This window comes from Haliotis rubra, unplaced genomic scaffold (genome assembly GCF_003918875.1).
Source record: "Haliotis rubra isolate DU_JTF1 unplaced genomic scaffold, ASM391887v1 Scf1909, whole genome shotgun sequence".
In the NCBI taxonomy this organism is placed as follows: domain Eukaryota; kingdom Metazoa; phylum Mollusca; class Gastropoda; order Lepetellida; family Haliotidae; genus Haliotis; species Haliotis rubra.
The window spans coordinates 80,502-93,406 of record NW_025765902.1 but is presented as its reverse complement, the minus strand read 5'-3'; the positions used below and the strand labels follow the sequence as shown (position 1 = coordinate 93,406).

The 12,905-nt window shown below is 40.2% G+C and overlaps 2 protein-coding genes across 4 annotated transcripts; both read right to left on the bottom strand.

Moving 5' to 3' along the window:
- Positions 1-159: 159 nt before the first annotated feature.
- LOC124274452 lies at positions 160-1,877 on the bottom strand (the record flags this gene model as incomplete). The annotated part of the gene is made up of 5 exons (XM_046709816.1): positions 1,819-1,877; positions 1,458-1,599; positions 1,105-1,222; positions 520-611; positions 160-237 (listed from the first exon to the last, which is right to left on the bottom strand). Coding segments are annotated over exons 2-5 (352 nt in total), but the record flags the coding sequence as incomplete, so codon positions are not given.
- A 1-nt stretch (position 1,878) lies between these two features.
- On the bottom strand, positions 1,879-7,400 carry LOC124274451. Of its 3 annotated transcripts, none has more exons than XM_046709815.1 (7): positions 6,910-7,134; positions 6,357-6,492; positions 5,951-6,097; positions 5,295-5,440; positions 2,957-3,105; positions 2,194-2,343; positions 1,879-1,966 (listed from the first exon to the last, which is right to left on the bottom strand). In XM_046709815.1, the coding sequence occupies exons 3-7, from the start codon at positions 5,998-6,000 to the stop codon at positions 1,904-1,906; spliced, it is 558 nt and encodes a 185-aa protein (XP_046565771.1). In that variant the 5' UTR covers positions 6,001-6,097; positions 6,357-6,492; positions 6,910-7,134; the 3' UTR covers positions 1,879-1,903. The 3 variants fall into 3 exon arrangements, 1 of the variants encoding a protein (XP_046565771.1); XR_006897950.1 differs by lacking the exon at positions 1,879-1,966 and adding an exon at positions 7,363-7,400 and having other exon boundaries at positions 2,200-2,343; XR_006897949.1 differs by lacking the exons at positions 1,879-1,966; positions 2,194-2,343 and adding an exon at positions 2,686-2,725.
- Between the last annotated feature and the right edge of the window lie 5,505 nt (positions 7,401-12,905).

Below are 12,905 nucleotides of genomic sequence, written 5' to 3'. Positions count from 1 at the left end.
AATATTCCCCAAAGAACCAGCTGCAATCATGTTAGGATGGAACACCTTGTACTCCTTCTCAAATCCCTGTTTTGTTGCCTGCATGTCTCTGATCTTGTCCCCCAGCTTGTTCACCTCGACCTCCAGTCATCATGGCTGGTCAATGTTGTAGTAATGTACCAGCTGTGTTCTTCCCAGATCCATCAGCATCACGCACCGCCTCCTCCTCATAACCAGCATTCACGCTGGGTGCTGCTTCTGCAGAAACACATCATATAGAACTGGGAGCTCAATGAAAACAGCCGCTTGTCACTTGGTGCCTGTAAAACAGTTTCACACAAATATAATATATATAATACTGTGAGAAACCTCATTGGTATATGCATTCTCTCAAGAATAAAACCAGGCTTCACTTCCAGAATGATGTCCTTTGATGACGTCTGTCTCTGGAAGATCTACAGCAGTGCAGCAGGATGCCTAAAGCTCATGTTCACCATCTAAACGCTGAGGCCTAAATCTGGAATGTTGGTTGAACGTTACCTTGCAGCTCTTGTTCTTGTGTGGGTTCAAAGGCAGACACGTCCTCATACACAGAAGTATCACTTCTCTTCTTGTTGGAATTTCTTTTCCTCCTTGAACAATACAGGAACATTTTCATGTCCGATATTTAGACAATGCTTGGTCAATGAAGAAGACGCCATGCTGATGAAAGTCGTATGTTTAATTTATGGCAAGTTGTTTAGCCCTAATTGTTCCACTTAAATTGAAAATAAGAACAAACAAATCATTTTTACAATTTGTCTATTTTGATATTGTGTAAGCGCTCTCGCAGGTTAATGGTTTTATATATATAGCAATGGAAGTGTTCGATATTTTTACACTGAACCAAGCAATATCCCAGACGGTCAAGTTGTTAACATCGCGACCACGGGTATGCGCAGTTGGGATACGGTGCCATCAAGCATGTCAGCGAGGCAGACGATCCCGTTGCCCGACTCTTACGATTAAATATGGGTTCCAGAATACCAACCTGTTACGATGCTGTTATTATTTTTTATAACACTTCTTCGAAAAGTAGAAGTACGCTCATTTTCAAAAACAGACAAGGAGAAATATGCATGATACCTGTAAAGAAAACTGCTACAATACTGACAACAATCACAGCTACAGCAACAACTCCACCAACCGCGCCACCAACGACCGCACCATTTCCGGAGGGATAGCGATGGAGATTGTCTATTGGCTGAAAATATGCAAAAACAGTGTACATCGATGTCTGAGTAAATGAGTTGGGTTGAACACTCTGTGATATTTCACCCCGAGTCAGACTCATGTAGGAAGAAGGCTTAGGGGAAGCGAGCAATAAAATGCAAATTGACTTCATGTAAGCAACGGCTACATTGTTTGATTTTAACTGAATACTAAACCGAATAATGTGCAGGAATCCATGTTGCTGGGAGACCACTGCTTAAACTTACCTTGTTGACAGGTGTCGCTGACCCAGCCTGGACTGCAGCCCTTGAGACAGGTTCCAGTGGACATGGTGACAAAGGTTCATCGTCCACACAATGTCCACACGTGGAGGAACAGTTAACACTTCAAACGTCCTTGACGGACATTCTTCAAGAAAATGTATATTGATAGGATGCACTTCAAGACATGCTTCAGAATGTTTTATAGCATTTGGTGAAAACCTGTCAGTTCATTTCCTGGGATACATTGAAAATGTAATGCCTTTTGGCATTTCCGTTTAGAATCCACTAATTCGGGCTCACATCATACATCCAGGGTAGAGGCGGTTTCATATTGCAGTATGATATACGTTTCTTGCCACTCTACTTTGTCTGCAGTCTTCTCCCATCCACCCTGACTGACACCCGTTCTCACAGCGGCCTGAATCCAGGAGACAGATGTCATTCCCTCCTCACACATCCGGCACTGCAGTTACCCGTACAGTTGGCTCCATATTCCACCCCTTGTATACATGCTGTCATTGAAAGAAATACAAGTTGTAAATAAAAGTGAAACCAAACCAATCGCAGACAAGGTATAACTTCAATTCAGCTCCTATTGCACAAAACATGGTTCTATGAAAGCAACATCTAAATGCAGAGTAGGAAACATGCACCTGCAGTTCTAGTTATAGTTTATTCCCATTTTTGAAAGAATGGTACACACAAAGTAACCATTCTAAACACTTGTGATTGGCCTTACCAGTAGTGCAGTCTTCTCCCTTAAACCCTGACTGGCATCCGTTCTCACAGCAGCCTGAATCCTGAGGACAGGTGGCATTCCCTCCCTCACACATACGGGCACTGCAGTTACCCGAACAGTTAGCTCCATATTCCACCCCTTGTATGCATGCTGTCAATGAATAAAGTACATGCTGTATACCGAATGTGAAAAGAAAACCAAACCAGCCTACTTCCTTTTAAGACTCATTTCATACTTTATTAGCAATGGTTCATCCAAATAGAAGCATGTCAATTTGGGGATTGTGAAATTGTACCATTTTGTTTATTCGACCTTTCATTTACATTCCTTGAATAATGTTAAGCCAAATTAAAGACAATAAAGACTTGTGAATGTCGCTTACCAATAGTGCAGTCTTCCCCCATATATCCTGGCTGACATCCGTTCTCACAGCGGCCTGAATCCTGAGGACAGGTGGCATTCCCTCCCTCACACATCCGGGCACTGCAGTTACCCGTACAGTTGGCTCCATATTCCACCCCTTGTATACATGCTGTCATTGAAAGAAATACAAGTTGTAAATAAAAAGTGAAACCAAACCAATCGCAGACAAGGTATAACTTCAATTCAGCTCCTATTGCACAAACATGGTTCTATGAAAAGCAACATCTAAATGCAGAGTAGGGAAACATGCACCTGCAGTTTTAGGTATAGTTTATTCCCATTTCTGAAAAGAATGGTACACACAAAGTAACCATTCTTAACACTTGTGATTTGGCCTTACCAGTAGTGCAGTCTTCTCCCTTAAACCCTGACTGGCATCCGTTCTCACAGCGGCCTGAATCCTGGGGACAGGTGGCATTCCCTCCTCACACATACGGGCACTGCAGGTACCCGAACAGTTAGCTCCATATTCCACCCCTTGTATGCATGCTGTCAATGAATAAAGTACATGCTGTATACCGAATGTGAAAGAAAACCAAACCCAGTCTACTTCCTTTTTTAAGACTCATTTCATACTTTATTAGCAATGGTTCATCCAAATAGAAGCATGTCAATTTGGGGATTGTGAAATTGTACCAGTTTGTTTATTCGACCTTTCATTACATTCCTTGAATAATGTTAAGCCAAATTAAAGACAATAAAGACTTGTGAATGTCGCTTACCAATAGTGCAGTCTTCCCCATATATCCTGGCTGACATCCGTTCTCACAGCGGCCTGAATCCTGAGGACAGGTGTCATTCCATCCTCACACATATCGGGCACTGCAGTTACCCGTACAGTTGGTCTCCATATTCCACCCTTTGTATACATGCTGTCATTGAAAGAAATACAAGTTGTAAATAAAAGTGAAACCAAACCAATCGCAGACAAGGTATAACTTCAATTCAGCTCCTATTGCACAAACATGGTTCTATGAAAAGCAACATCTAAATGCAGAGTAGGCAACATGCATCTACAGGTTTAGATATAGTTTATTCCCATTTCTGAAAGAATGGTACACACAAAGTAACCATTCTAAACACTTGTGGATTTGCCTTACCAGTAGTGCAGTCTTCTCCCTGAAACCCTGATTGGCATCCCGTTCTCACAGCGGCCTGAATCCTGGGGACAGGTGGCATTCCCTCCCTCACACATCCGGGCACTGCAGGTACCCGTACAGTTGGCTCCATATTCCACCCCTTGTATACATGCTGTCATTGAAAGAAATACAAGTTGTAAATAAAAAAGCGAAACCAAACCAATGCAGCTCCTATTGCACAAAGACTGGTTCTATGAAATCAGCCTCAAATTGCACAGATGGGTGTTCAAACTTATTCCATAATGTTTCTACCACCGCTAGACGTCGATATGTAAATAATCCTGTCAATATCGTGGGCAATGATGCAGGTCGAGGATGTATGACACAACGCCGTCACTCATGTCTTCAGCACGCGTGGTTTCATCAATTTCAGCATTTTCATGCAAATACCAAGAATAGGATTAAGATGGTGAATTTCGAAGTTGACGTTTGGGGACAGGTATGATGTGTAACACCGCCACGATATATCAAACATTCGTTAACCCAACGATGCGTACTACATATGAATCATACTCCTCCTGCATATACGGCGGCGACACTTGAGGCTGGCACATAACGCTGACCAAAAAATCTCCCTGATATACACCTGTGTTCAGTGAGGGAATGGTGTGGGCTTGCTGCTGTCCATGTTATTGTATGGATGTTGTGCTGCTGGAGGTGAGCAGGGATGATTTGTGCACGGTTAACAAATGTGCACGGGCGTCGTCGTCCTAAAAGGTTACATCCCATTCTGCCTACAATCCCAATTTGCCTGCAAACATTACTGTAAGCAGAATGGGGAAATGATTGACCAGTCACTGAAGGGTATGATGTTGGGTTTGGAGAAACGGTAATTAATGCAGTTTCACTTAAATTAAACGACATGATGATATTAGTGATACTGAATCGCAAGTTAAAGTTTCAAAGCGGTGGTTGGTCTGTGTATCTCTATGTACATGTTTAGCATAGTTTTTTACATTATAATCCAATAAAGATATATAAAAACATGTACAATGATATTGTTTGGAGTGGGTTGTTTTCAGAAACAGCTAATATATTTATTTAGTCGTGCAGATCATCATCTCAAAGTTAGGGATAAACTTAATCACTACATCTTCTCCAATGTCAAATTATATAGCAATGTTTATTTCTCCCAAACCACCACGGTGGTACAAGAAGAATACAAATATACATATAACAGACAAAATTTGGTGATATCAGTAACATAGGCCATTTTAACTTTTAACATTAGGGGGATTGTCAGCTCTGTTATTACAACCTTGTGCTATCATTGTTTCCCTTCCACGATACATGGTACATGACACTTGGATCACTTTGAACTAGATGACAGACTTCTCAGACTGAAAGAGCACATCAGACTGGCAGGGAAAACACCACTCGCTGCTTAACATTTGATTAAATTTGCAAAATAATTGTTATTTGTGTGACCCCTTGATAAGCTGATGAAATAAGATATCTGTAAGATGACTGACCTAGAGATATGCACTGTGACGGACTATATTTTATACAAAAGAATATTACAGTACATTCAGTTCTCACCTGTTGTACAGTCGACACCCTTCCATCCGGGCCTGCAGCCCCCATCACACAACCCAGTCACGTGATCACATCTTGACGAGGTGGTGTCACTACAGTGTCTGTCAGACAGTTTCTGCCACAATCCTCTCCATACGTGTCTATGCATTCTTTAAAAACATACTTAGTCAGATGTTTGGGATAAAATGTCAAGATAGTCAGAACTAATTTCAAGACATCAGTTGTTCGGAATGTTGGTTTAGGGCAGAGGTCTCTGCTTACTCTCTGCACATTTGTGTGTTAATTCCTTTTGTGCCACCCAGTCTCATTCGATGTGCTTCTATCCCATTCCGCCTTCATCAACCAGATCACTATTCAAATAGACGTGAACTTAAGCGTCTTTACCCTGTGTACTCAACAAATTTTCAACAGTCTTTAGCCTGTGTGCTCAACAAATGTTAAAAGAATCTTTACCCTGTGTGCTCAACAAATGAGTAAAGAGTCGTTACCCTGTGTACTCAACAACTGTTTTAAGATTCTTTACCCTGTGTACTCAACAAATAGTAAAGAATCTTTACCCTGTGTACTCAACAAATGTTAAAGAGTCTTTACCCTGTGTACTCAACAAATGTTAAAGACTCTTTACCCTGTGTACTCAACAAATAGTAAGGACTCTTTACCCTGTGTACAGTCCGGTGTTCTGTAGCCTGCCAGACATCCACCTGAACATTCCCCGGTGTCATGGCTACAGCTGGAGGTGTTGTCCTTACACTGTCTGTCTGTGCATGACTTGGAGCAGCCTCGTCCATAGTGTCCCGTCGGACAGGCTGAAATGGGAGATACAGAGATTGTGATTATTTCTCTGAAATACATTACGTTTACAGTAAGTACATTTAAATAGATATAGAGTTTATGTTTTATATCTTTTAAATTAACAGTACAATTGTTGTTACAGATAAGTCATAAGTCATGACAATTAATTTATAGAATGGATGGAATGGTTGGTCAACAACAAACTTCTTTTGTACGGTTGTATGGTTTTCATTTCATCCTTTTTCTGACCTCCAATTTGTCGATCTTACTCACTCATATTGCAACTGCTGCCGACCCAACCCTGACATACACGTGTCACTAGGACAGACACCGCTGACGTAGTTGCACGTATCGCCGTCACAGTGGCAGTAGTTGACACAGTCAGCGCCGAAAGTACGAAGACCACACACTGTAATGAAGATGTTTTACAGACACGATCCCCACAAAGGTTTACATGTATTTATCTATATGCATTTGTAAGCACAATTCTGTTGTAAATGTTCATGTACTATGTATGTATGTATGTGTATAAGTGAACCTATATGTTTATCAAGCGTAGTGAATTATAAATCTTAGTGATTAGATCCTTTTTTCGAAAAAATTGTACAGCAATGGTGAAGTTTGCTTGCTTGGAGTGACTGTTGTTTATTAGTGTAAAACCTTTTCCATATTATAGGAAATCTCTGCCAAAGCAGAGTCAATGATATACGATTCGAACTGTAAGCATAAATATCAAATAGCACTTCATTTCGTCATAATTTCGCTGCATCCGGCATTAGAGCACTTATAGTATAACGACAATACAGACACAGTAGTGTTTGCCTACCGTCTACTTCCACCTCACAAAAGTCAAGCAAAGGCAGTGTGTCGCCATCATTGTTCACTGTTGTGTAAAGTAAAATGTAGCGCCCTCTGCCCGAGCAAGGTGCCCGTGTGACGTCAGCAATGTCGCTTCCATCACTTCTTCCTGTCACGGTATAGCAGTTGTCACCACTGGGTGCATCCGTGGAGTTGGTCACGTACACATGGATACCATTTCTCCTTGGTGTATCTGGAATATTTACTTCAGTACATTCTCAGGAACGAAATCACATACATCTGAGGATGTTAACACGTTTTCACATTGTACCAAAAGAATGGTTGAGTCAGACTGTCGCATGTGATGTAGTATCACACATGCAACAGACCCACAAAAACGAACAATAAACATACACAAAGCAATTGTTACCGAATATTATCGTTGTAGTTGGTTGACAATAAATAACGATACTATACTTACGGTCAGTTCTGAAGTAGATGGTGACGTCACGTATCAACATTGTGTCATTGAGATCCACTCGCCACCAGTTGGGACTCCTGGGCTCTGTCTCTATACAGACAGTGTAACTGTTTGCAGCAGTGTTTTCCCGTCTGTAGCTTGGGATGACGAGAAAGGACCATCTCCACTGGATGATGTAGGTTTCCCCTCGCAACGTTATCTGCATCAACGACAAACGTCTTCCAAAATGGTTCAACTTGTTTGCATTCAGTGTTTTCAGCACAACATTTAGACACTACGTGTAAGATGCTAATAGAGAAATTACATACATGTTACTGTCAAAAAATGAACTGATGCAATAAAGATGTTACATATGTTTTAACATTTTAACATTTAATGGTGAGTATTGCAGTGAGGAAACTGGTATCACTGTACAGTGATTCGCGATAAATGTACGCAAATGGCATTGGTGAATGAAGGAATGGCCAGTTAGCTATCTTTCCATGTTATCAATGTTTAACAATGATAAACAATTACGAAATGAAAAGAACAAATGTTTATTAGGCTTAATTCAGAAATATCATTTTGAAATCTTCCCGATGTATTTCAATATGTATTAGTGCACTGAAACGATAATGTATTTACGCCTAACGCTGTTGTTTCTGGACCTGAATGAATCACGTACATATGCGTACACAGCACATCGTACTACCATAGTACAGAATCACCAAACATGAAATATAATCCAGGCATGTTAAGTTAATCTTACAGTATATATTTCATTGCATTTCTATTTTCCTGATAATATTTATTAAAAGATATTGTAACAAATCAATTTCATTTTCTGTGACAACGTTTCACATCATCGTGTCCAACGATGACTCAAAGCCTGAATACAACTATTCCTGATTTCGTCTGAAACAACTTATTTTGTCGGCATATTCAAATTCAAAACAAGAGCGAGGCCTTTTAAGCAACTGATGTTGAAAAACATGTGAACTGTGAACTCACTACACATGCATGGATGTTGGAACAGTGTGTCAGCTGAAACATTCGACGTTGCAACAAAATGACCTTGTCACACTAACGTTATGTTGTGCTTCATACATTCAGTATTTTGAGGTTAACATTTCGACAAGACGTTGTCTGAACTGCAAAGATGTTACATTGCTTTCTTTCAGTAAAACCAAAATACAATTGTGTGATTTTGTATTTGCTTCTATGAAATCGACAGGCACCTTCTCAATACCAACTGTCTGCATCCAGTCTGGGGTGTGAATCCGTATTGCTTTGCTCCAGCAGAAGTATAAATCACGTTGTACAGGTCCTAATTATTGTCCGCTGCACAATCAACTGGATATATAAATATTAATCAGTATTATTTGATACACCTAATCACTTGCATATTGCAACACTACACTCCTTCTAATCCTTGCAGACACGTCGTGCAGCGTGATCTGTCGTACAGCGTGCTCTGACAAACGGAAATCTGGAAATCGTAGAAATCTCAAATCGAGGCTTGGCCACTAGAAAGGTTTTGGCGGTCTGGTACGGACTTGATATTATATCAATCACATTGTACGTTACGAAAATACACAATGAAACATATAACAGGTGTAGCCAGGGAATTGTGAATCAGTGTACGACCTCTTCAAACAGGGGCAGTCTTTGACGTCTTAGTTAAATCCCACCAAGCGGGTCATTTGAGGCCCGAGTGCACTTTTATGGTATGCCAAAACTTTATTTCTTTATATAAATGTTCAGTATGCAATGTATTCCCTGAATTTACAATATCTGATTGCTGTGAACAAGTTTCAATTTATTATTTTGAAATAATTACTATTAATCTAAAAAAGCATATATTTGTACAGCAACTGCCATGCCGAGCCTCTGAGGCCCGGTCACCCCTCATTTTTCAGTCAACACCACTTGATAAAGCTTCCTTATGAATACGGGGCGGTGGGGTAGCCTAGTGGTTAAAGCGTTCGCTTGTCACGCCGAAGGCCCAGATTCGATTCCCCACATGGGTACAATGTGTGAAGCCTATTTCTGATGTCCCCGCCCTGATATTGCTGGAATATTGCTAAAAGCGGTGTAAACCCCAACTCACTCACTCCTTCTGAATACATTGCATAGTTTCTGCCAGTCAAAGATGAGTGAGCGAGTTCAAATTTAAAGTGACGTCGGCATTATCTCAGCCATATCGTGACTATGAAAGTTTGGTTATATTAAAAATTAGACCAGACAATATAACTATATGTCGACAAAGGACAGTAAGAAAACAAGACTATAACAGATTAAGACTCAAAATTAGCAATTTATCATAAACCTATAAAACAATACACACACACATGGACTATAGATCACCAACAACTGATGTTAGATCTCCATACTAGCGACCATAAGGACTTACAGTACTTTTGCTACCTACATGGACTCTAGCTGGATTCATACCATCTCTTCAGATACTAGCGATTTTGAGCAAATTAGCCATGGATTAAACGAACACATATTCTACGATTAGTTCGAATAATTAGACCATGAATGACGTGGTCTTACGTATTCTCTCAGGGGACAATTTCTTTACACTACTTCAACCCTCTTTGACGGTACATCCACAAACAAACCTAGTCATCAATGTATTTGACCATACATTAAAATTTAGTATATACAAAGCATATAAATCGAAATTTGTGATGCAACTCAATTTCTTTAAAAAGCCGATAATTAAACGAGAATTTATGCTAAAAGATACCTCATAGATAAAACTTTGAAATATTAATGCGCTGTCATGGAAAAATCATAGTCAAGTTTGAGAAGAAGATTTCGTAATGTTTTGCTACAACCTGCTGCTGCAGATGATGGTGGTGGTGGTGATGCTCAGGCAGTACCTTCTGACAGTGGATCAGAGTCTGAAGAAAGTGTTAGTGACAGCGGTGACTGTTCTGATGGTGAAGAAGAACATCTTTCTACTGACACAAGCGGTGAGCAGTATGTAGGTAAAGACGGAACAGTTTGATCATCAATATAGCCGCCCCAATCACGCATACAAGCATTGAATATCCTCTCAGGTCGTTTGCAGAAGAGCATCAATTGTGGCCATGTCGCAGAGGAAGTGGTTGCCTTTAACCTTTACCTTTCTAAGTCTGTCATCGACGAGATAGTCCAACACACAAATCCTGAAGGGAACCGACTTTTCCAGGCCAGGAAAGGAAAGTGGTGAGATACAGATGCAATGGAAATTCGTGCTCTTATTGGAATGCTTCTCAAACTGGGCATCATGAAGCAGAACATGCCGGATACAGATGTTCTCTGGAGCAAGACTTATGGCATTCATGCCCATGGTCCCTAGTATGGTGATCTACCTTCAGTTGTTGGCGATTTATAGCCTATTTTTATATTATTGTGCTGTCCCCTACAGTTAAATTTTTTTAGATTTAGTTTTAAATTCGAATCTGTGATAATCTAGTTATTTTACTGTCCTTCGTTGACAGTTTTTACAGTTTACCATTACTTACTATGTATAAAATTAATTGTTCTCGTCACGATATGGCTGAAATATTGCCGATGTGACGTTAAATTTTAACTCACTCACTCACTCACTCACTCACTATGGCATTCATGGCTACAATAACAAGGAAGTTCCAGCATTTGCTAACTGCCTCCGTTTTGACAAGACAACTAGATATCAACGCAAGGAAAGAGATAAACTGGCAGCAATCCGTGATATGTGGGCAGTATTTCAGCTATCGCTTATGCATTATTATTCTCCTGGAGCCAGTCTAACGGTGGACGAGCAGTTTGTGCCATACAGAGGCACATGCTCTTTACCCAGTACGTGCCAAATGAAGCCAGCCTTATATGGTTTGAAATTGTTTAGAATCTGGATCATTTTACCCATGCAGATGCATTCCTTGTCTTTGAAAGGAGGGCAAACACAGATAGGTGAATTTGGCAGACAGATAACTCTGGACAGGACAACTGATAACGTTTTGACTGATATGGCTCTTCGACAGAGTTACTGTCAAATGGAATAACCAGTGTGGCCACTGTCAGACACTGTCAAACAATGAAGGAGAATGTGTATAAGGCCATCTGGAGCAGTAAGGCTACAGTAAAAAGGAGAAAATTTGAGGATTTTTTAGATTTTTTAACAAAAGGTTGGAAAATGCACTTCTATTAAGTTATTTCATCAAAAATATATAATCTTTCCGTTTATCCCTCAAACTTTGCTTGAAATTCTACATTCTGAATACAGGTGGACACACGCAAGTGTGAAGAATCATCCAGTACGAATGCAGATTTTATATCCAGATTATATTTTCATGATATGAATCGTAAGGGTGACCGGGCCTCACAGGCCAACTTGGCGGTAATGGATATGAAAAAGCTTGGTGGATTAACGACATGCTGCCAAAACCTCGAAGAAAAATCTTCTTATGAAACAAGGGAATTGGAATTTAGTGTAACCATAGTTGTTTGTAGTGTCTCTTTTTCACTTTCGCACGAGCAAATTCGAATCGACTTATAAGTAGGTCATTGTCTGATTTGGTTAATGAGTGAGTGAGTGAGTGTGTTGAGTTTTACGCCTCACTCAGCAATATTCCAAGCCATATGGCGACAGTCTGTAAATAATCGGGTCTGGACCAGACAATCCAGTGATCAACAGCATGAGCATCGATCTGCTCAATTGGTAACCGATGACATGTGTCAGCCCAGTCAGCGAACCTGACCACCCGATACCGTTATTGGATACTGAAGATGAATATTCTAACCAGGACCTTCACGGGTGGAATTGGTTAATGAGACTCGTGTTTCGGTTTCACTAGTCACTTTAAAACTGAAAATGATATCCGGAGAATCGAATTTAACCAATAACTGTGTAACAGTCACTAACGTGACCCTCCTGCAGCACTCATAGATGGAATCGTGAAGTTAACGGGGCATGCGAACAACAATGACTTCTTATCAGATCAAACACGCCTCTTCTTTTCAACTTTGAAAGTTGTCAATACTGTTAGACGTTCTCCCGTCGCGTGTCTTCAAATGAGCTTCTCTTAAACATAATACATCATCATTATATATATTAGTACGTCTACTACAACAGAGAAAACACGTCCAACCACAAGATTCATGGACCAAGACGCCATAGTGTTTATTTATATAGGGGATTCTGAATGGATGTGACCCCTTAACTTAAAAAATAGATAAATGTTTCATGTCAGAGTATATTATAAGTGAGTAAGTGAGTGAGGTAATATTTAACGTCATCGGCAATATTTCGGCCATATTGTGACGACAAAAGTTATGAACTAAGAATAAACATATATATATACTAATTATAAAAAAGCCAGCGAAGGACAGTATAACGACTAGAATATCAACATCACAAATCGATTAAAACTAGTTTGATTTTAGTGTAAAATGTTAAATCATTTCAAAACAACACCAAAAAAATCAGGCTGAAGGTAGATCACCATACTAGGGACCATGGGGACTTACAGTACCTTTGCTACCTGCATGGACCCTAGTTGGATTTCTACCATCCCTTCAGTCACTGGCGA